The 26,032-nt window shown below is 28.5% G+C and overlaps 1 protein-coding gene and 1 pseudogene across 4 annotated transcripts; one reads left to right on the forward strand and one right to left on the reverse strand.

Annotated features, from left to right (window-relative positions):
* Positions 1 to 12,457: 12,457 nt before the first annotated feature.
* LOC124830721 (dof zinc finger protein DOF2.5 pseudogene) lies at positions 12,458 to 14,489 on the forward strand (annotated as a pseudogene). Of its 3 annotated transcripts, none has more exons than XR_015786504.1 (2): positions 12,458 to 12,600; positions 13,231 to 14,489. The product of XR_015786504.1 is annotated as a dof zinc finger protein DOF2.5 pseudogene, transcript variant X1 (transcript). The 3 variants fall into 3 exon arrangements; XR_015786506.1 differs by lacking the exon at positions 12,458 to 12,600 and adding an exon at positions 12,601 to 12,694; XR_015786505.1 differs by lacking the exon at positions 12,458 to 12,600 and adding an exon at positions 12,607 to 12,921.
* Positions 14,490 to 21,126: 6,637 nt separating this feature from the next.
* LOC124830720 (NC domain-containing protein-like protein) lies at positions 21,127 to 24,543 on the reverse strand. Its single transcript, XM_047304516.2, has 2 exons — positions 24,027 to 24,543; positions 21,127 to 22,095 (listed from the first exon to the last, which is right to left on the reverse strand). Exons 1-2 carry the CDS (start codon positions 24,118 to 24,120, stop codon positions 21,413 to 21,415), a joined length of 777 nt encoding a protein of 258 aa, XP_047160472.1. The 5' UTR covers positions 24,121 to 24,543; the 3' UTR covers positions 21,127 to 21,412.
* Between the last annotated feature and the right edge of the window lie 1,489 nt (positions 24,544 to 26,032).

A 26,032-nucleotide genomic window follows, 5' to 3' on the forward strand; every position in this document is an offset into this window, starting at 1 on the left:
TATCATAACTAATCTAGACAATTTGGTATTATGATTATTATTTATGAAGAGATATTATTATGTTATTATTAACTACTATGTTAAGTAAATATTATTCCAATAGAAACATAGGTCAACAATTTGTATGTTGATTTTATAAATACAACTAGTATTTGTCAATGAATATTTACTGAGTAATTACTCATAGTTACTACTGTTAAGTACAAACAAAGTTCCATATCAAATAAAACAAGGGATAGACATGAGTTTATATACAGATAAAATATCCCTCCATTAGTAAGAGATCGTTTGGAGTGGTACCAAAAGTAAATCCGTGAGGGCAATCATCAAGAACACTCGAGCTACTACTAGAATTTTGCCATGCATTTGTATGTTCACACTAAAGATTTCGGTAAAATCAGAAAAGATGATTTAGAGACGATAAGAAAAACTTTAAAAAAGAGGGACTAATTCCACCACTGTCACCTTAGCTCAGTCACATTCTCATATCTTTGCCTCCATGTACCTTGATTCACCTAATCAAACAACATTACAACAAAACCCAATTGGAAATATTATAGTTATAAGTAAAGAGAAAGTGTTAAAAGTATATCACGTGAATGAAAATAGAAATATTTATTATTTACGAACATTTATTTTCTTTTTATCATGCTATATATTTTAAATTTTATTTTATGTCATTTTAGATTATTTGTAATGGAGATTTGTAGAAAGATATATTAAAATTAAAGAAAAAACATTACTTAATAAATTTTATTATTGAAATAAATAGCATGGCATTTGGTTGCATAAATTAATAAAACAATATTTCAAAAAATATTAATATTAAATCAGTTATAAAGAAAAATTCATTAATATTTATTTGAAACTATCATTTTATATAAAATATTTATATATTTACGATAACATAATATATATATATATATATATATATATATATATATATATATATATATATATATATATATAATTTTATGTGAAGGTTGAAATCGATTTTGTCTCACTTGAATCGATTATTTTCACACAAAACAAACATCGTTTATCTCACAATTCTGTTCTTCCTAATACACATGAATATTCACGCAAAAGAATACAGTATTAATCAACATGAATTATTAATGGTATTAAGTATTACAAATTTCTTAGATATCGTAAACTTTTTCCCTTTAAAAAAAATAATAATCACTTCATTCTCTTTCTTCTTCTTTTTTTTCTTTTCTTTCACGTTTGTCTCTGAATCACACAGAACTAAAGCAGCTTTATTATATTGTCAACATCTATAATTTTTCTTTCTTTTTTTGTCGTTTACTGTCTCAAATTACCAACAGAAACTTATAAACTATATTTAAAGATCAAGTTTGTTTAGAAAAACCTTTTCGCAAGTTCGTTTTCAGAGCAAAATAAATTAAAACAAAAGAAATGAAAGTTTTATAAATTAAAAATATAAATAAATAATTTTATAAAAAAATTCTCATTTACCTTGCATAAATGATTATTTTCTAAGGACTTATAAAGAAGGTGTGTATAATATTTTGAAAGTGAAGGTGAAGCGCACCGAGAAATGGAAATGCGAAGAGTGAGATTCGGTGATTGTTAGGGAAATTTGAAAGCAATTGGTGTTGCTATCACAACAAAAAGTAGTGGAAGAAAGTGACACACACCTTCCACCCATCCTAACTTTACACTAATAATACATATTTTATCACCGTTTTATTACATAAACTTATTATTATCTATTAAATATTAAATACTAAATATTAAATAAATCCATCGGAGGACCCACTCTTTCTTCTTTTTGTCGCCTCTTGTCGGCTGTTGGAAACTTCTCTCATCTTTCTTTCTTTTCTTTTGGAATTACAGTGTTGCAATCATGCCTCGTAAACCAACCTTGTAGCTCATTTTAGGATGCATAATTGTAATTATTACTTTTCTTCACCAACATCCACTAACACGTCACAAAGATTAGTATCTATCTTAACTTTTAATCACTTTTAATATACATTTTATTCTTTATTTCTTAACTAATTAGCTTTCAATAATTATTAATTAACTTGCAAAATTGATATATGAAAACATAAGGACTACTCAGAAGATTAAATCTACATTTCTTCCGTCATTATTTCAATATTTGAATGTTAAAGATCAAATTTTTATTAAAAATTTAAACATCGTTTAAGAACTATTGATAAAAAATAATTTTTTTAGGTTTTTTTTCTATAAGATAATTTGAGAAAAAGTGAATTCATGAATTTAAGTTAACAGAGAACGAAAATTAAAAAAAATGAAACGTAAGAACATAGAAGAAAATAAATAATTAGAAGTGATATTGCATTTTATATAATAAAATTTGTTTATTTTAATATTAAAAATTTAGGTGTATAAATAAAATTTTAAATAACAAGTTTCATTATCTAAAAAATACTATTTCTAAAATCTTTCTTCTAAAACCTCTTTATCTTTTCTTTATCCTTTCTAAAATATTTCTTCTAAAAGCTCTTATCTTTTCTTTATCCTTTCTAAATTTGTAGTTCATCTATTTAAAGATCAGAAAATGTTTAAGTGATCACTGTGGTGAGATTTTGAAGTTTATTTTATTAGTTCTTGCAGAAGAATATGTTAATTTATGTTATTTTCTCTAGTTGTGCTTTTTTCCATGCATGTGAACATTTCTTTATCGTATGTGTCATTTGAGTCTTTTATAATATTTTTTGTTGATTAGTGATCACAATGACGTAACTTGATCATGTTTTTGTGGTTTGTAAGAGCAGATATAATTCCTTGAGTTGAGGAAGTCGTTCTAGGTTTCTTAGATTTGAGCTTCTAAAAGATAAGGGAAGCTAACTACCACCTTTTGATGTTGTTATACTTTGATACACTATGATGCATGTTTGATCAAGTCTAAAATTGATGTTTTGGTATGTGAAGTTGTTGTTTTGATTGTTGATTGAATGTATTTGTGTTTTAATTATTTTGATGTTAAGTTAATGGATTGAGAATCTAACCATTTGAGTAAATTGTTTGACATCTAAACTTGTTTTTGACCCATGTACTGAGTCAAAAATATCAAATTAATCATTTGAATAGGTCCCTAGTTTCTAAAATCACAAAATTGAAAAGTGTAGTTTTCTGGTATGGCGTTGAGTGGCCTAAATGCGAATGGTTTGACATTAAGTGGTCAGAGAACATCGTTGAGCACCAGGTAACACTACAAGTCTGGAAATTAATTCATGTTAAATTCACTAAGTGAGAGGTTGGTTGCATTGAGCGAGAGAAAATGCGAGAGCTTTGGTGTTGAGTGTCAGACCTCACATTAAGCGTTCCCTGTTGCGAAGCCAGTGCATTTTTTTATGATTTTCTTATTCTTGCTCTTTTGAAGTTGTTTATATGAATTCAATGCATGATTATTTGGAGTTGTTGATGCTTCATAGATTGTAAACATAATTGTGAGTATGTATGGTATGTAGGAATGACAACAGGTCGGGTCGGGCACGGATAGTGCTGATCCGCAACCCGACCTGACAAGAAAAAATCTACCCGTTACTCGCTTAAAAAATATCCGCAGGTATTTTAAAACTCCCGAATACTCGTAGATACTCGCAGATACCCGCAGATATTTAAAAAAATATATTTTTATAAATTATTAAAATAAATTTAAATAAAATTACAAAAAATATATAAAATATAATATAAATTAAATTAAATATAAATTAAATTTTAATTTTAATTAAATTTAACCTTATAAAATATAAATTAATGTTAATTTTAATTAAATTTAACTTAATAAAATATAAATTAAATTTTTATTTTCATTTTTTTCAGGTAACGGATATCCGCGGGTAGAGATAGTATAATACCCGCACCCGACCCGTTTATAAGCGGGTATTAAAATACTCTCTACCCGCAACCCACGGATAGTAAATATCCGCGAATAGTAACTATCCATTGCGGGTTTTATCCTCGGATATCCATGGGCAGAAATTTTTTTGTCATCCCTAATGGTATGTGATGTGTACAGAATTTCAAGAAGTTCTTGTAATGGTTCTATTTATTGTATGTATTGATGTAGGGATTTTCTTTTGGGCGTTATCTTGACACTCTAATAATCATTTAATCTCAAGTAGAGAAGAGTGAGATATGTCACGAGGAGTAGTAGGAAATCTTAGTCTATAGGTTTTTCCTTGGTCATAGATGATTAATGAACTAACCTTTTGTGTGGTAACTTGGGTAGGCATGTTGTTCCACCACCACCACAAGTGTAGAGCCTTTAGAGTTTGACATCAATACATGTGTCTAGATGGTGACGTCTACAATGAATGATTGTATAAATTAGGATTTGTTGATATAAATTATATATGTGTTAATATCATTGTTTCTGTTGTACGACCATTCTTGTTGAGCGAGACAATATACTTGTTGAACGAGTTTATTTTTCTTTGTTGAGCAAATGGATTATGGTTGAGAGAGAGGGTCCCGATAGCAAACTCCAAAACTCTTCAAATCTTCATTTTCCTACACAATACAAAGGATAAAATAACATTTAACTTAGACTATGAGAAAAATATTACATCTTCTCTTAAGAAAAACATCAATTACATGAATAAATACAAACTTAAGAATAAGAAATAAGTATGAATAATAAATATTAATCACATTCATTGTTTACTTAACCATTGAAGAGTCTTTACAAATAAATTTTTCTCTCATGATGATTCAAAATTTTGTCACACATCAAAAATCAAATTAATCCACTTGTTCGACCAAATTAGATAAAAACATATATAAATTTAACTTCAAAATATTAACTTGACGATAAAATAACTTTGCAAATACAAGTCTCAAAATCAAGACGGAAGAATCAAAGAAACAACACCAAAGACAAATAATTCAAAAACCAGAAATGCATATCAATGATATGGTAGAATCAACTTCTATCACCAATTGTCACTTATAAAACATGATGCTTATATTTTTTTTAATGCTCAAATTTTGTAAACACATACATAAATTACAAAGATGTTTTTGGAATCATTTTATGTCTGAAACTAAAATTTCATTTAACATAATAATATTCACTACCAATTTGTTAGAATCAATTAAAAACGGGCATAATTGTTTTGTACTCTACAAAGAAGAATAGTAAAATTATTGTATTCATTATTTGTTTAGTAATTTATGTTTACATTTAACTTTTCTTGCAAACTTGTAATTACCGCACTATTTAAACAACATACTAAGTATGTATAGGCCTGTTTTATACACCAACATATATATATATATATATATATATATATATATATATATATATATATATATATATATATATATATATATATATATATATATATATATGAGTTTTGTTAACTATTTAGTTCGTATATTTTAGTAATATGTATCGGGTTTTAGTAGACAAAAATACATTCATATATTATAAATTTTAAGTTCTAAGGTTAAAGATATTCGAATAATTTTCATCCTCAAAACTAAAAAAACAAACAAGAAACTCTCAAACTTTTACTCACCTCCCTCATTCCTCTCAACCTTTCATTTTTCATCTCTCTCACTCCAATTTTTTATCTGACAGTCCTACTGTAATCTCATCTGAAAAAAATCAGAAACACTCGTCTAACCTTAATCTACCTTACTCACTTATCCAATTTGTTTCTCTCTCATCTTCATACTCTCTCACCTATACACACAATAATTCGCGACACCACAATTTATTGCTTTTGCTCTGTTCGCTTATTTGTTTTCCACTTTAATAACAAAATAATTAATGATGTTGATGTTGATTTTTTATTGAAGAACTGTGTTATATCTTTTTCGTTCTTTTTCGTTCTCATTTTATTAAATTTTATTTTAAAACTTTAGAATCAGTAGTTTATCTTCTTTCTTATACATTTAAACACCTTACTTAGTGTTTGAATATTTTCCATTTTAAAATTTGCAAAAGCCAAAAACGATAATCACAAAAGCAAAACAAAACAAAAAAAATTGACAATGACCCTTTAGCAAGGAGCCTGGCAAAGAATAAATGCACTTGCGATGGAAAGAGATGATGGAAAAACTGGTTTGAGATGTCGCCGGTGGTGGTGGCAGATTAATAAAAGAATGAGTTGCAACAATGGCGGCAACACGCTCAAATCTCAAGTAAGAACATAGTGACTTTTTCACGAAACTTTACTTAACTTTGCTCAACTTTATATGGTTTCATTTATAATTTATTTTAAATTGAAGTTGGTTATTCAACACAGTAAATAACTGAATCTGTCGCCACTAAATTAATCACAAAACATTCTTGTATCATTCAATTGAGTTTCCAAAAACAAGAAAAAAAAATATACATTATATTTCAGTGCCTAAATGTCTGATCATCTATCATTCCATTCCTTATTTTAATGATTTCAGAACACCAAGAACTTGAAATTATACAATCTCAAAGAAAAAGTCGATATGGCACGCTAAATATTTTCACCAAGCAAAGACAGTGACCAATTCTTTCATAGTGTATCTCTCAATTAAGGTTTTTTTTCTCAGCATGAAAAACCTGATGGTGAGAAGAACGAGAGAGATGAATAAAAATTTGAAAATTTCTTATTTTTTTTTAGTTTTAAAAATAAAAATTATTCAAATATTTTTTATTTTAAAATTTAAAATTCATAATATATAAAATAATTTTGTCTATTACAACCTAATATACACGTACCAACTGAAAAAAAAAAAATACTCAAATTAACAATGACGATGAATCTTACTCTATTTAGGGAAACTTCCTCTCGAAATTCAAGAATATTTTTAGGTGTTTTGATGTGTAATAAATGAGGATGTTTTGACGGTATTTTTCCTTTCCGCTAATTGACAATGTGCATTTCTTTTGATATAATAAAAAAGAAGCAGAATCTCGTGATATGTACAATGATCTAACAAAAGCAAAAAGGAGTCACGTCAGTAAAAGGGAATATGTCCTTCTTTTGATCCGGGAAGAGTAATTAAGAGAATAAAGGTGAAAAAAATTAAATAAAACGAGAAAAAGAAGTAAGAAATTAATTAAATATTAATCGTTTAGTACAGGATAAATGGGAAAATATAAAGAAAATACTTTTAAATTATGTAATTTATTTGATTTAAAAAAGTTACGCATAAGATATAGTACAACAGTGTTAATCCTTGTTTTTAGTTCTTCAAGAAAAAAAAATAGTTATATTGATTTTCTCTTCTACTCCTCTTTCATCCTACCGATTAATGGTAGTAGAAGAAATATGATGAAAAAAAAAATATTATAAAAGTTTATCATTATAATAGAAAGGTGAAAAATAGAAATAACAAAAAATATAAATAAAATAGAAAATTAATCATTTACGTCATAAGTAGTTTTTTATTATATTTTTAAACAAATAAAAGGAGAACAATTTACCGGAAACATTTTAGATTATTTTTAAAAGTTGAAAAACACACAAAAAGGACGATTTTCCCATATAGTTGAAAAATATCATTTTTTAACCATCAAAACTTGCTAGAAAATGTTAAAACTAGTTATATCAAGAAGTTTTCAACGATTTAAATTATCACATCAAAAAGTTTGTTTTCACTCCTCTCAACATTGAAATAAAAATGGTTTCTCGTTTTTCTTTTCTTTTAAAGTACTTTTTGTCCTTTCTCAAGCTTCCAAATTCTTATCTTACCTTCATTTTTCTTACATCTCTTTTTCTAGAATTATCATTGTTTAGATTGAATAATTATGTGATGTTCAAGAATGAGTTAATTTAACTTAAATAAATTTTCGAAGATTAAAAAAATTAATCGGATTCAGCTCATAATTGTTAGAGTTGATTACATGGGTTATTTCACTTAAATTTTAAACAAAATATTTTTTTTAATATTATAAAAACGAAACATTTACATTTACACAACGTTATGTTTTTATAATATTTTGCATATAGTTATCAAATTATTAAAGGATAATAATAAAGTAATTTTTAAAAAATAGACTTGTAAAGATTTGTGCTAGGTGTATAATATAACAAACAAATTATAAGTTGATTTATTTTTATTTAAATATAAATTATATAATGATGTATTTATATGAGTAGTGAAGTAAGTAAAAACTCTTTGGGTTGGTTCTGGAGTTTTAGTTGGTCCAAAACATAAAATATCTCAAATATATAGGAATTAAAACACTTGAATAAAAATGACTAATTTCGTCACGTTTTAAGTTCCCTACACAGTGTGGTTATTTGGTATGCACACAAAAGTTCACACGGTTTTGGTGATAAGGTGCATACCGTTAGAACGCTACCTACTTAAAACGGTGCGCACTACCTAATTTCATCTTATCGTTGTAAATCGTCAAACCTAATTTTAAGAGATCAGATAGCATAGTGATAACCTTTTTGTGTTCATGAATTAAAATATTGACATTGGTAAGTGAAATTTATTTCAGTAAATGGTTTCAAAATAGTAACAAATATATAGAATTATTTATTACTCAAAGAATTGTATTACTTTTCATTTTTTAACCTTTAATATACCACATTATGATCGGTAATAAGGTTTTAATTTAATCTTAATTAATGAGCATTGTTAATGTGCTAAATTAAATTGGTTGGTGTAAGTGACGGTATGCTTAATCGTGTTGTGGTGGTTAGGTACCGGAGAGTGTATAAAAGATGGTGGTAGGAAGTAAGTGATCACATGCATAAATATATATTCAACTATGGATGCAAAAATACCAACAACAACTAGTCCACTTATGCTAAAGTTAGGTATTTCTTTTTCGATAACTAAAATAATTGTAATTTGTCTATACAATAGGAAAATTTTATTTATTTTTAAATATTTCTAAAAACCAAAAAATAGATTATAATGATGAAGAAAAAAATTACTTAATTTTTTAATTTTTATTTATAGATGAGGTACCTCATCTAATTACTTAAAACTTTAATTCAATTTCAAGCACTTAATCAATTTGAATATTTCCAATTGACTTTCAATTAAATTTGTTTTGACTTAAGATTTTTATATTTTTTAACTGAGTTATTTTTGTTTAAGTTATTTATTAGGTGGGTAATATAGTTGTTATTTTACTTCCTCATTTTGCTTACTTGGTTTTATACATTAAAAAAAATATGAGGTTCTGATATTAATTTAAAGTGGTATTACATTTAATGTATAACTATAATTAAGTTACTTAATTATTTATTAAAAATATATTGGATATCAAAAAAATGATCATTGATGTTTTTTAACGGTGAAGACTACTGTTTTTTAACTATTTTAAAATTTTCAACTCTAAATCTTAAATTCTAAATAATATTGAGAAAGTTACCATGCCTATTTCCTTATTCAATGTATCTCAAAATTAAACAATAAAAAGTAACTTATTGCTTTACTTTAAAGGAAATACCAATACGACTTCACTTTTTTTAATACATTGAAACAAGTAGGCAAATAACAGTGTGAATGAAGAAATTAAAAAATTAAAAATTTAACTAAAAAATATTAAAAAAAAATTGAGTACTCAATATAATAAAATTTAACAATCTATTAAAAATACCCAAATTTAAGACAGATTTAAAACTTAATTATACTTTATATTTATATCTCCCTTATGATGGGATAAACTAGAAATTTATATTTATTGATATATTTGTAAAAGCTTAGTCACTAAACTATATATTTTCTAAAATGAAAAATACAAAAATTCAAATTAATTTCTACATTATTTTCATAAATTATGGCAATTTTATTAATTAACATCCTTTTACAATAATATCTTTAGTATATTCTTTACACATTTTTTAAGTAATGATAATCCATTCATATTAGTAGGGATGACAATTTTACCCGCGGACACGGGTATCCGCGGGTAAAATCTGCAGCGGGTAGTAACTATCCGCAGGTAACGGGTAGCGGGTATTTTAATACCCACTTCTAAGCGGGTCGGGTACGGGTAGTATACTATCCGCCCTGCGAGTACCCGCTACCCGCGAAAAATTAAAAAAAAAATAATTTATATATTTTTTAATTAAATTAATTAAAAATAAAATAAAATTATATTTTATTAGGTTAAATTTAATTAAAATTAAAATTTAATTTATATTATATTATATATATATATATATATATATATATTTTTTTTTTTTTTTGTAATTTTATTTTAAATATGTATTTTTTAAACGGATACCCGACGGGTAGCGGGTACAATTTTATCCAGCGGGTTGGGTTGCGGGTAAACACTACTCGTGCCCGACCCGACCCATTGTCATCCCTATATATTAGGTAAAGAACCTAACCCTTCACTCTTGTGATTTATTATTTTGATTAATAGTGAAATACAAATAAAACAAAAGGTTGCAAACTTAGATTAGACATTAAAGGTGTGTTGTTTAGAGATGTAAGAGATATAGAAATGGCAACAATTATAATATAAAAATATTTTATATAAATTAGAAAATAAATTTAACACAAAAATTAAACTTTTATTAATTGCATTTATTAAGAATTTATGATAAGTTGAAAGGCTTATTAGAAATGAAAATGATAAATAATATATAAGTGTAAACTCATTTTATGTCAATTAAAAAATAAGTTTTTATATGAATCCCGTAAAAGAGAATATTCTACTATTTTCTTATGTCCTCTCTCTATTATAAATACTAAAACGTGGTATTTTTCTTTTGTTTGTGTAATTGGTGTGTCTATTTGCAATGTAAATAACTTTTACTTCTCCCATCACACATTATAAATACCAAATTTATTGATTAAATAAGTTTTCAAAAGTCATGCTTTAATATTAATTGATGTATAATGTATTAAACCGAATGGTTATCATGTGATGAATTGAACAGTCAATTAACACCAAATAATAATTAACTTAGAGTAAAGTAGGATTATTAGCAATTGAGTCGTGATTAGGCCATTATTAATTTAAGATTCACTCTAGAACTATAAATCCAGGTTTAAAATAAGGAGATAAATGATTGTATTTAATTGTGCACTAATTGGTATAACAACCAAACGGACTTTGATATATAATTAGACCCAATAGAGTAAAAGATGAAAGAACACAGAGACAAGAAATTGGACACACACAACTTATAAGACTTATAACCTCAATTCCAAACAAATAATAGTGTAATTTTTATATCAGAATAACATGTAAATTAAATATATTTTTTAATCTTGTAGTAGTTATTATTCATAGTTCCAGTATTTTACTTTGAAATAAATAAAGGGGTAAGTTTCCTAAAAATACTTTTTCCCTTTTCTTCAAGGGGAGGGAGGGTTGTTACAAAGGTATCTAAGAGACTAAAGACACTTCATGTGGGGAACCTGGACTTGATAAATTACAGAATGTAGACAAAAAGAACTAGTTTCCTCCAAAAGACTTCGAACCACTTTCGGTATGTTCGGCTTTATTTATTTATGGAAATATGTGTACTTTTTTAAATGACCAAGTACCAAAATAAGATGAGTGAAATACGTATTTTGAGTCAACATTCTCAGAATTACTAAAATTGTTTTATTAATAAGACCATCATGTTATGACTTAGGACTTCACCAACGCCCCCAAATGATATATAGCTTTAATTTATGCATAGTAATATATATTACATTAAATGCTGATAATTTCTTACTTTAAAAAATGTATTCCGTTCTCAGAACAAGATATAAATTAATATTATGTAGTGAGTAGAAAAATAAAATATTTATGTATGCTTATATTAAACCGACATTATGTCAAAATAGTTCATTCATTGTTTAATTCTTTTCCTGGAAAAAGATTAAAGTAGACCTATAATTATAAACTATAAAACATATCAGTTTTCTGGTTATGTTGTTATGGACTTATGAGCATCCTATGTTGCTTAGTGGTTGATTAAGCTTGCAATTTTTGTTTCATCACATATTTTAGCTGTTAATTGGCCAGGTTTTCGAGTTAATCTGTACTAAAAATTTTGAAAGCTCTCTCTGGCACAGAAGTTCACAGTAGATGAAAGAAAAACGAAGCCGACGAATGAATACATAGGAGAATTGAATGTGTTTGATCGCATCGTAAGCAAACCCTAGTGTGTACTGCTGAAAACATGTAGAAAGTTTATTAATTGCAGCAAAAGCATCTTTGATAATTAAAGAAAGACATGAATGAAAACATTCACATACATTATAATCTCTTTGATGAACCTAAAAATCACATCTATTCAAAGGTGGTCCTTGATTAGAGAAAAAGAAGGTTTGACAATTGAAGCATTAGTGAAGAGTCTATATCGTTAAAAAAAAGGAAAAATCCATTCATGACCACACCACATACTCATTATTCCACCACATAAAATTAATCAAAAGCAGACAAAAAGAAATCAACTTGGAATTAATAGGAAAGGAAAAGGAATTTGTAGACATTAAAAAATTAGAGGGAGTCCTAAAGGTTAAAACATCATTAAAGAAGAGAAATTGCAAGTATAGTCAAATTTGACACATTTTCTTCTAAAACTTTTTTTTTTCCTTTTTCATCGTTGATAAAGTAAGAAGCTAGCAGATAAAGCCACCCCACAACAGAACTAAAACATTCTTTCTTGCACTAAAGCGCAGCTGCAGACAAACAAGGTGAACTCTTTCTCTCTCTCATAATCTTCGTTGCTTTTCTTTGTCTTTTCTCTCTGAAGTATTCATGGCTACCGTTCACTCTGCAAACACGGTGGTTGGTTTTTTCTCTTGTCTTTTCCTTAATGCACGACTTTGAGCTGTTCATTTCGAGGTTTAGTTTGCTAAAAAGCTGACACGAACATGAGGTCTACTAGACCTAATATTTGTTTGAATCTTTGTTTTAAATTTGTTGCTATATCTGGGAGATGGTATTCATGACATAAGATGCAAAATCCACCGTGTACTATTGATCTCCTACGTTCTCCTTTTCTACCAAAAAAGGTTACGATCCGATCCTAAACATGAAAAGCGCTGCCACTGCTTTAACTTTTGCCCTTCTTTACCTTCTTCCTCGTGTGATAATTATTGTCAAATACATAGCAGGGCTTAAAAAGGATTACTAATTTGTTATTATTATTGATTCGTTAAGTTTACTCATTCCTCTCTTGTTTTGACTGCCTTAATAATTATCTCTCCAATATGTTTTTCTGTAATGAAATTACGATGTCGTGCTCTTGAAATTCTTTTTGTCTGTATGAATTATTGTCGGATAAGAACATGCGTACTCATAACCTCTTTTGAGTTTGTTAGGAGGTTGAGCCAGTGAGGAGACATGGAAGAAATAGGTCCCAATTCATGCGCAAGGCCATCGTCAGAGAAGAAAGCAAAACCACAAGAGCAATTGAATTGTCCAAGGTGCAGTTCAACGAACACAAAGTTCTGCTATTACAACAATTACAGCCTCACACAGCCAAGATATTTCTGCAAGACTTGTAGAAGGTATTGGACAGAAGGTGGTTCTCTCAGAAACGTCCCCGTTGGAGGTGGCTCCAGGAAGAACAAGAAGGCCACCTTATCAAAGGTTCCTGACTTGAATCCACCAGTCTCGGCTATTTCTTCCCAAAACCCTAAAATGCAAGGAGTCCATGATCTTAATTTGGCTTTTCCTGCAGCTATTGACAAGTATCATGGCATGTCCCCATATGCTGAGATGCCGAAACTTGAAATCGGTGGTGACAATACCAGTCACCACCATAGCCCTTCTTCTGCTCCAACTTCTCTTTCACCGACATATGGCATGTTGCCCAGGGGTTTGAATCCTTATGCTCCTAATTCCTTCATGCCAAACTCAGATTCACTTTACACACCGATCTATCCCATGCAAGAAATTAAACCAAACCTTAGCTTTTCAGTTGATGGGTTTGGAAATAGAGCACACGGGGTTCAAGAGAACGGTGGCGGCGGAAGGCTTTTGTTCCCTTTCGGAGACATCAAGCACCTTTCTGCAGGTGTTGAAGTTGAACACAATAAAGAACAAGGAAATAATCCAACTGGATACTGGACCGGAATCATCGGTGATGGGTCATCATGGTAATTAAGTAACGAAAGAACTATTGGGAGAACATGGATCAAACCTGCATTGTTTTCTTTATCTTCACTCTTTCCTTTTATCCTTTCTCACGTGAATCATTATGATCTATTTGTTTGAAGTTGTTCAGATCACTAACAATAGGATACATCTGGTTACTCTGTTCTGTATACATTACTACTACTACTACCACGTTTCTATGTGAGCAATGTGAGGATTTGTCTGCTCATCTTGGTTGTTTTTCCATTTAGAGAGAGGTAGATAGAAGAAGAGGTGAATATAGGGTCTAATTTTGTCCAGGTCATGCACTAGCCTGTATTCAGTATTCTTCTGTCAAGAGTAGATATATATCACCTTTATTGATGTATGCATGTTTCTTTCAAAGATTTGGTCGAAATGACTTTGGATGATTAAGGAAAGACTCAAATACTCAAGTTTGTAACCATAATTATACATGTATTTGATTGGTTGTGTTGTGATATATAGTTGTTTGTGTGATCTTTCCTATTTCTATATGTGTCTGCAAAAACTAGTGGGTTGTCAGCTTTGATATCTATATTATCACATCCGAGATTCTTCCAACTGTGAAAGCACTGGGTGGAATTATTTGGGAAGAATAATATCAAAGGAAAGCTGAAAAAGAAAGGAGTATTAATTTTAGGTGATTTGTAATGCAAGCTTGATCTGTAATTATGTATTTATTAGTTAAGCGCATGCATTTGAACAGCACGGGTCAACATATATTTAATAAACTAAGTTGTTGAAATGAACCTTGAAAACTTGACTACCTGCCCCAACCAAACACTAATTAATCAACGGAGAACCATTTGCTGGGTATTTTACATATTATATGGTTCATTCCATGAGTGACGGGTGATGATGTCCCGTGTAATCCATTACCTGAATTTAATTATATCGTGTATGTGAAATAGTGAAGAAAAGTAGAGTGTAGATTTTCTGTTGGGTGTTTTGGTGTAGAAGAGAATTCAAATTCAGAAAATTGTTTTGTTATTTCGTAGGTAGGACCCTCAAACATTCCCTTGCTTGGTTCGAGTGGAAATCATTTCATTCCGCTTGGTCAATGCCTTCACATGTCGACGACTAATTAACTATTATTTTTTGCCATCATCGCTCATGATTTTCACTTCCAGTAACTTCTATTGGCAGACAAACCAACTTTTCTAAACGTCTATGTCTCTCTCTTCTTCTCCTTTTGGGGTGTACCAATATATTTCAAAATCAAAATGTTCTTTCCTCACCGTTCAGTTTCTTCCCCTAAGTTCAACAACTCATAATACACCTTACAAGACAGAAGAAGAAAAAAAGTAGAACAAAGATTATTTTAATGATTTTCCCTATACACATGCTCACCAGAGTCCAAATGTTTAGAGAAATTCTTGAGTCATATCCCTATGAATCTCTTAACACATCATGATTAATTATTGTGTCAACTCAGAGTATTTACAAATAAAAAAAATGTATATTAAGTGTTGAAAATATTCAATGTATGTTGATTTCTAAAAGCTCTTTTTATGTTCATTTCTTACATGTGGTCATTATAATATCTGTTAAAACTCCGACTAAAATTAAACATTTTTGTAATATAAGAGGTTTCTAAAACCTCTGTTATGTTCATTTCTTACACGATGTTATTATAACTTTTGTTAATAAACTCATATTAAAATTAAATATTTTTGTAGTGTGCTTATCAATCTATTTGAAAATTAAAAATCGTATGATTTATTTTTAATACTTTTTAAGTGCAGTATATCTTTTTTAATATTTTGAAACGGAAAATATAAAATTAGATCCAAAAATAGAAAATACTTGCTAACAATATTTACTATTTGAAGAATAATTAATTGCTAAAGCATGCAACTACAAATCAATAGTTATAGTTAGTTTTACACAATTTCATAAAATTGAGCAAAAGGTCTTTATAAAAGTCAGAAAACGGTGTTGGTGTGAAGAACAGTAAACGTAAATAGCATAAAAGAAAGTAAAGTGATGAAGAACAGTGAAAGGTGGCAATCATGGATTAAGCTTATAATAGAAATAGTTTTAGCCGCAGGGAGTCATGCAAGTACAGGGAAAGGTAGACAGAAAACAAGGAACCTAACCTAACCTAACCGTCAAGAAAGTCACTTAATAGACAAAACTGTTTCTTATTTATTTTATAGCTGGCCAAATTTAGTTAAAACTAAAAGGCTGTTTTTTAATGCCCAAAATACAAATATGATTTTATAATCCTCATTAAACTCTAAAATAAAATGAAATAGAAAATGGAAATGTTATAATTAATCTCTTGACTCCCATTAAATATTACACAATGTTCTGAGCTACTTTAATAAATGATCTTTTCCTTTAATATATAATTACAAGTGAGATTTCCCTTCTTCAAAAAATAAAAATAAAAATAATAATAAATAATTATGGGGGATAAGATATATATACTAAAAAAAACATTTATGTATGTCAAAAATATATGATGTACAAGTAGTCAAGATGGAATGGGCTAGTTTTCATATTAACATTCAACTTTACAAGTCCTGGTTTTAATTTTTGAAAATGGTAAGCAGGTACGGGAAAGAATGGTAAAGTGGTGAAATTTGATGTCCAAGGTAATGAATAAATAATATTAAGGAATTTAAATAGTAGTTGAAAGTTGCATTAAATAAAAATAAAAAAGTTAAACAATATATTAAAAAAAATTCCATAAATATTAAATCTTTAAGGCCTTGTTCACTTCAATAGATTTGGAGAAAAGTGATTGAGGAAATTTGAGAGAATTTGAAAGTAAATTTTGTTGTTGTTTATTTGAGTGTATTTGGAGATAAGTGAGAGTGAATTTGAAAGTAAAGTTTGTGAGAATTAGTGTAGGATTTGATTGACGTGACAGATTAAAAAAATTTACTTCCAAATTCACTCTCATTTACCTCTCATTTACCTCTAAATTCACTCAAATAAACAACAAAAAAATTTACCTTCAAATCCTCTCAAATACCCTCAATCACTCTCCCCCAAATCCATTCAAGTGAACAAAGCCTAAGTGTCGAAGATTCTGGCAAGTTTAGTGAAAATTTTCTAAAGTGATTAATCTTTCTAGTATATCTTAGAAAAATTTTAACAACAATTACTTTATATTAACTCAGATGGTGATCGATCAAATTATAGCTCTTGAAGAAAATCCATTAAGTCAGTTTGAAACAAAGATTGGTCAAGTAAATTTCAATTAAATCCAAATGTCATTCGAATTAGTTTTATATAATATTTTCTTTCTTTCTTTCCTACTGTTATTATGCTATATGTAAAGAGAATTGATTTTTCTAATAATGACCTCTTTAGTATATATATATATATATTATATATATATATATTTCATTTTCACTTTTTTTCCTTATCTATATCTATATATAAAGAAAAGCCATAACTTTTGTGTACACATTTATTATTCTTATTTTACTTTTTATAATATAATTGTTTATTAATTTTTTTAACGTGTTTTTTTCATAAGACTATCTTAGAAGATTCTTTCTCTTTTTTTCCCAGTTCATTTCATAAATTTTTGTTCTTCATTAAATTTGTGCTCAAATTTAAGTAGTTCTTCCTATTTCATTATCTTTCTCTTATTTTATTGTGGATATATTCAGAAATACTGGAACAAACACACTATTAAGAGGAGTCAAGTCAATAACAAACTTGCAATAACATAATTCCCAATAATCATAAGCCAAAAACCAACTATTACACAATACCAAATGAACAGTGTGATATATATAATTCACCAGTTAGAATCATTCATCAATCTAAATCTCTCTCTCTCTCTCTCTCTCTCTCTCTCTCTCTCTCTATATATATATATATATATATATATATATATATATATATATAATAGTAAAATATCCCACAAATCAAATAAAAAACAAAAATTATGAATTTATTGAAAAATCTGAAATCATGATTTCTTAGAGGAAAAAAAATTAACATTCCAAAAACAAAAACAAAAATCAACTATAAATACCCTTGCTCAAGTCTCCTTCTTTCCTGACTGTATCTATTAACTTTATCGTACTAATGTCAATTTATCATAATTACTTTTTGTTAATTAAATTATAATATTTTTATTTCGTGACATTTTAAATGTGCTATTTTTAATGTTTATTTTCAATTGAAAAAATTTACCTTAACGTGTTAAGAGTTTTCAAAATATTAATGTATGGAGATTTTAGTTCACAATTAGAATTGAAAAAAAAAAGACTAAAATTTTGTACTTGGTTGATGGATGCAATAAACACATTATATGAATAAAATCATAAGAAAAAAAATATAATTAATTTAATTTGACAATTATGACTAGTTTTGGTGATTTTGTATAATCATTTATAATATAAAAACATAAATATAATTTTTTTTATATATTAAATTTATATTTTATAAAGTTGCAAACAACAAAGACAGAAAAAAAAATATTTAGAAGAAGTTATAAAGAAAGGAAAATCAACTTCATTCCAAGAAAGAGGTTGCATACATAACATTTTATCATTAGTAATAATATTTTGACACAGTGATTTTAGTTTAACACTGTCTTTCACTACCCTTTACTCTCTCTTTTTTTCTTTGAAAATATAAAAAAAATATTTTTTATGACTCCTTTATCCTTATCATATATGTTAAATAAATATAATGTGTGTCAAAATACTATTACTTCTTCATCACATACTTAAAAAATAATGCAATATCATATATCATAATAAATATTATATTTATATACATATGTCTTATCACTTAAAAAATAATATGTTTAACACTAACATAAGCATCAATGCACATGTAATATTTAATCCTACTTCATTATTATTAAATTCTTAATATTTATATTATTTTAAAAAATTATTTTTACTTCTTTAAATTTTGTATGAAGTGAATATTATTATAAAATTATAAATATTTTCCATCCAAAATATAATATATTATAGATATTTAAAAAAAATATAAATACATAGACATTGTTCGTGATAATATATATTATAAATATCTAAAAAAATGTGGATGCACATATTCGATAGGAATTATGTTTCTGCCAATATATATATATATATATATATATATATATATATATATATATATATAAGAAGATAATTTTTTTTGTGTACACTTTCATTTTTTATGTTTTATCCTTAATGATATAATTATGAATTTATTTGTTGAAAATTGTATAAAATTGAAACCTGCTTAAGTTTTACTCTTTATATATTTTTAATTTAGATTAAATTTTTTACTAAAAAATATTTATATTTTATTTGGTAATACTTTACTATTTGTTGTACTTCCACATTTGAATTTAATTTATTACAACAAATTATCTATATTTTATTTGTTAATATTTTGCTGTTTGTTATATTTTCAAATATGGATTCAAATTTTTATTGAAATTTATTTATATTTTATTTGATAATATTTCTCTAAGATTTTTTTTACCTTCATAATTTAGTTATTTTACCAATTTAAAATTCTTAACCTACCTTCTCTATCTTATGTGTTCATAATTTTGTAACTCCAAAAATTTGAATTTTTTATTATATTTTCATTATTTTATTATTATTTTTAGCATCTAATTATAACGTTTATGAATAAATTAACTGATTTTCATAAATTACAATAACAAAATATTTAAAAATACATACACAATGTTTAAACTAGTATATATAAAGTAAATATACATCACTATTTCAAAAAGAAATATTTATAGTTGCAAAACACAAACTCTCTTAAAAATTAATTTTTGAAATCTAGATGGTTTTGGAGGCACTCCTCTATTAAAATCTGAAAAAAAAAATTGGAAAAAGTAAAATAGTTTATTCTTAGATCTTAATCGGATCCTAAAAAGAATATAAGAACAGAGTCAATTTTTAATTATTTTATCCGAAAATTGTTAAAAAAAAAAACAGAAAATAATTAATGTATACAATTGAATTTTTCACCAATGAGTAATATAAGAATGTTTTTCTCTACCATATTTTTCTTTATATATCTAGTCTTTTTAAAATTCCAAAACTATCTTTGCATCTCAAAAAAATCCTACACTCCATTTCTTTTTCTCAACGAATTTTGAAATTCGTTGAAGAATTTTCTAGCTTCAACGGATTTCGAGATCTGTTAAAAAAAATATTTTTGAAATATGGAGATGCAGGAAGAAAAGTAAAGAGATACAAAAAGAAACACTCGTAATATAATTATTCTGTTCAAACCCTATAAATGAATTCGAGATCCAGATTAGGTCGCTTTTTCGTGTTCTTCCTGCATTTTACTCTCTACACTCCATTTTCATCTTCTTTTCTAATATTCTTCTCACAACTAGATATGTCAAATAAACCCATATAATGTGATTTGATCCTATCCCATGTAAGTTGAAAACCAAAAAGTCCACAAAATCAAAAACAAATTATTAAAAAAGTCTACTTAATCAAATATTCTCAAAACTCTATGAGTTGAGACCACTTTGATAGAATTGTCAAATATAACTATATTAATATCATTAATATTAATTTAACAAAAAAAATATAAAAATCACATAAAACAATAAATAATTAAAAAATTATTGAATCAATTGTCATAAATAAATAATTAAAAAAAATGTTCTTCTTAATCTTCTTATTCACGTGCACCTCTATCTTAATCTTCTTCTTCACCTGTTCCATTTTGAAAAAGTGGTTTTTTAAATAATACGGATTACATATCTTAGTAACCACTTTCTATTAATTTCGAATGTTACATATACTGCTAATATAAAAATCACATCGTTTTTAGCAAACAGAGACAAAGTCTTGTGAGAGGTGTCGGTGATGCCATATACTAAGTGGAAACTGAGATATTCTGGAAATATTTTAATTTAAAGTTTTTAGATATCACCAACTATAACTGTTACACATATTCCTACCAACACCTTTTTTTTACTGTTAATTATGTATATGGAGCAATTTGGAATTGTGCTGCGGTGGTATATTAAAAGCCGCCTTCTATCTGGATAAATTAAACATGATCAACTTTCAACCCAAAAGCACGATTAACAACATAGCGTAAATATAGTCAAATGTGATGTTCTATGTTGCAGACGATGGTTCAATCACTATTGTAGGTAAATGTTGCATTATGGGCAATCAAGAGAAAAATTATCCAAAGGAACACATCAGATTATAGTTACTACTGTAATTAATATTATTGCAATTTCATCCCATGCACAACTTGAATAACTAGACAGACACCAATGACGGCAAGGAATGAGAAAGAAACCATTGAGTCTTGTCTTACAGAAGATGTAACATGCATGAAGACACATCTGCTATGAACTGGTGTATCAAGTAACAGTGAGACACGAAGCAGTTTCGTTTGAAGTGCAATGCTAAATCATCTGGTAATGATCTGTCCGTCTGAAGTTTCATTTTCAGCGACCTCCTCCTCAGGACAATTCCATCCAAGGTTCACAGCCAAATCTTCGACCGGAACCTTAATCACATCACTTCTGACACCAATGTCAGTCGCATATCTGCTCATGCAGTACATTCCTGCTGTTACAGTAGCAAAACCAACAGGACTTGGCATTAGTAACTTGAGGGGAGAAGAAATCATTGCAGCCAATGGGGCACCGATGATAGAAGAAGCTTGGCCACTTCTTCCAACCCCTTGCCTATCTTGTATCAAAAGACCTGTTTTGCAGTACAGGGCAAAATCCTCACAGTTGTTCTTAAAAACATCATAATTACCAAAGCCGTTTTGAAGAAGATACATTGCTCGATGGATAACAGTCTCTGATGGGTCAGATGATGCAGTAGTGCATGTGCCACCCCTTATTTTGGTGAGGAAAACAGATGGTGAAACTTCATACTCAAAACAGTAAAGAGATCCATTTCGAAGGAAGCAGTCCAAGCAAGAAAGAACTACGCCACTGTTTGGCTGTCTGAATCCACAGTCAGGAAAGGTTGGACATGGGTTGGATGTTGGATCATCCAAGTTTGATGATGTCTCAGCAATTGACTTTAAGTTTCTTTCAGGTCTGAAATGTACAACCTTGCTTCCCCCAACAAAAATGCCTGCATGGTATTTCATGGTATTTATATTTAATCTAAGTTAAATTTAAGCTTGATTCAATATACATCTGAATTTAGTTAGATGTCATATATTTTGATCAAATCAATTTGAATAAGGGGTAAGCTGCAGGAAAAGGTTGATACTACAAAGCAGCAGCATCTCCCATCGGATTCTGACAAACTGGAGAGAAAACAGTAGAAAAATTTGCCTTCAAACTAACAAAATCAATCAATAACAGATATTCTCATCATGGATGTCGTAAGGATTAAATAAGCAAGGAGGTCTTAGCAACTAAAGCTAAAAAGCTAAAGTATAATTGACCCGCAGCATGCAGCATACACCGAGACAGTGTAAAAGAAATGTGTTATAAATTTGAGAAGGGAAAACAGATAGTACTAACATTAAAAAATTAGATGGCTAATATAATTCGCATCGCTCATAATATAGAAATTGATCCTTGAGTAGTAAGAAAAAAAATGTATTCATCTTCATGGCAAGATAAATCCCCTAGCCATTTGCCTGCGTCATCTACCTTGAAAACTTACAATGGGTGATATAACTCCATAAAAAGAGCATCACAAATAAACACTTGATATTTCACAAAATAATCCAAACATAATGATACCCATAACTCTATATGATAAACACAGCTACTGACATTAGTAAGAATAGAAAAAGAGCACACTGATGGCAGAGTTAACCCACCTATAATGTTATGGAAATAAGTAAATAAAGACAACTAAGTGACTTAAAATTCTAATTCCGTGCTGCCACAATCAACAGTCTACTATGCAGAGATTCATGACCCCGGAAACAGAACTCCCATTGTCCAAAACCACTAGATGGCTTTCATTGAAATATAAACTTATTTCCAGAAATTGTAAAGATGATTTCTACAGTAGCAGTGTTACTATCATGACAGAGGCACAGTATTTGTTCCATGACAAAAATTCACTTCCAAAGGTACTAAGTTAGATTACTTTAAGTGAAATCTGAATGATACTCGCTCCATACTCGTCAATCAGTCCATATGAACATCTGCAACTGATCATTTCACTCAAAGTCACAAGTAATTATGTTGAATTTCAAACAAATAAAGTCTGATTTACATCTAGTGGAAAGAAAGTTCAGTTTAATTGAGGGCTTTGCTTCCTCGCTTTAACAAGTACATGCCTCTGCTTACAACTGTGTGCAGAGAATACTTAATGTTTATCAATTGAACCTTAGACAACTCCTAATCCAGCAAAAAATAAATTCATAATTAATTTGCTCACATTTCATATTACCATCCCATACACATTCTGCTTTACAATGCCACTTTGACACCATGTTGAATGTTACCAAATTATTGCATTGCCTCCTAAACATAAAGCTAAACAAAACATACTCATTATGGCAATGATAGCAGCACATGCACAAATAAAAGGAGTCCAGTTCCAGCCACCAGCGGGTAAAGGAACCAAAATCAACGTCATGGACACCAAGAAGAGTCGGGGAAACAAAAGGGTCACGGGACCCAGCGAACATCACACAAAAACTTACACATTGAAAGAAGAGAGAAAAAAAAAATCCTCTTCAACACCCATCAATCGAAAGTCAAAAAAGAACAATTTTTTCTTACAAATCACGAAACCCAAATTGAATTGACAAAGCAAAAACAAACGTTTTCCCCGTGGCGGGAGACGGGGGTCGGGGGTCCTTCAACAACAACATCACTATCGACCCACTTGCAATTCTGCAAACACATCACACATTTTTTTTCTCAAACAGAAAAAGGGCAAACAAAAAAAAATACAAAATGCAGGAGGCGATGCAGAAAACCCAATTGCTGAAAGCTAGATCAAAGAAATCACATTGCAAATAAATAGAATAAAATCGACAAATAAAAAAATGAAATTTAATTTTGAGAGGAAAAAGAGAGATTGAGAAAGACCATGATGAGAATAAGTGAAAACAGCTCTGTAGGTGTAGATATGGTCGCCAGGCTTGATCTCGTGTCTCTCCACTCTGTTAGAAATCAGACCCATTTCTCACTCTCACTCTAAAACTCGCCACTGTCACCGTAACACCGCTCCAAGCTTCAGTGGTTGTAGCATAGCAGAGCAGAAAGAAAGAGTGCCAATTTTCTTATTATATTAGACTTGGCCCCACACAAATCCTAATTATTGAACAGCAAGAATATTATTTTATTGTCGTTCTGAAAATTAACTGAAAACCAAACGTAATTGCGTGTGGAATTGGAATGTGTGTGGCAATCGATGGTAACCTTCTCATCAACTACTCTCACCCAATCCAAATGCCAACCTTTGTTAAAGGGTTGTTTCTGTGGCACATACCGATAGCGACGACGACGATGATCGCCATCATCATCATGGATTACGAATGGACGGATGGTGATTAATAATGATGAATCTTTGGCTAGTTTTTTTTGGTTTTGGACTCTTCTCCTAACAGTTGACCCGGCGTGGACAATGGTGTCTAGGTATTAAACTATTAACGTAATACACAAGGGTAGATAGACAACGTAAACATTTATGGTTTGTTATAATTTCTTAGAATTTTTTTATTTGCTAGTAGTTTGAAATATATTTAAAAATATTATTTTTTATTTGGTTATATATTTTAAAGATTTGTTTTTAAATAGTTTTCTTCAATTAAAAAAAATATATTGGTTACAATGCATGTACACTATAAAGAATTCATGAATATTTTGAAAAGATTAAAATTTAGGAACATATAGAATCAGCGTACATCAAAGGTGTTATGTCAAAAATGGATTTCATGTGCATTTAGTCTGCGAATTTCTCTGTCTAGATCAATGAAAAAGGAATGCGTCTCGTGATTCCAATAGAGGCCTGTTCCCTTATCTTTTCATCCTTGCTTGAGAAGTTCTAACCACTCTCATAAAGAAAGCTAAAGCATGTAGGGATCTTAATGGTATAAAAGTGTGTAAAGGATAACTTGATGTTTATGAAGGAAAACGAGATGAAGAGTAACAGGGTTAACAATATCCTGTCTTAATATGAAAAGGTTTCATAAGCTATTAACATGGCAAAAACGAAGATTTTTTGTGATGCTAAAATGAGCTTGTAAACTTAACATTATCTTGTTTAAAAATGTTTGGGCACGAAATTGGGAGGAAGAAGAAGGTTGTATAGAACTTGCTTAAAGACAAGGTGTGGAAAAATGTTAAGTCGGATAAATATTTATCAAAAGTAGGAAGGGAGATTCTTGTGAAATTTGTGGTCCAGACAATCCTAGTTTACTGTATAACATTTTGGTACGAAAGATTTGTATCTAATATAAGTTGAATTTGTTTTTAATTTCATTTCAAAATATTTTTATTAAGAAAGTATTTTACGTAATTTATGTTCATTTTTTATTTTATTTTACGTGTATATAAACTTATATTTATCTTTTATTTTATTTTATGTATATATAAACATTCTTTTATTTTATTTTACGTGGAATTTGTTTATATTCTAACACAATTTACTAAAGTTATCTAAAAAGAAATAACACGAAGCTTCTTAAAAAATACATTCTAATGTATTCTTAAAAATAAATTGAGAAGTATTATGGGAATTTCATAACAATTATAAGAAGTTTCAATATAGCTTTTACGCGAGATAAGAATATTACTATTTTATTATGTATATATGTATTGAAATAGATAATAAGTACTATGTTAATACTTAATAAATGTTTAAGTTTATATTTTAATCAGATTTATAATCCTTTTATATAAATTTTATCCATAACTAATTTAAATCAATAATTAAAATTATGTCTATGTAATTAGCATTTTAAAATGTATTACTGATTATATTTTATGCAGTTTGATTGATGTATCCGTATTGCAATAAAGTATCGAATTTTAGATGTTGGGTCACATGGCAGAGAAGAAAAAGCGAAGAAGTTTCTGCAGAAAAGCAATCC

This window comes from Vigna umbellata, chromosome 5 (genome assembly GCF_029865625.1).
Source record: "Vigna umbellata cultivar VRB3 chromosome 5, Vumbellata_1.0, whole genome shotgun sequence".
Classification (NCBI taxonomy): domain Eukaryota; kingdom Viridiplantae; phylum Streptophyta; class Magnoliopsida; order Fabales; family Fabaceae; genus Vigna; species Vigna umbellata.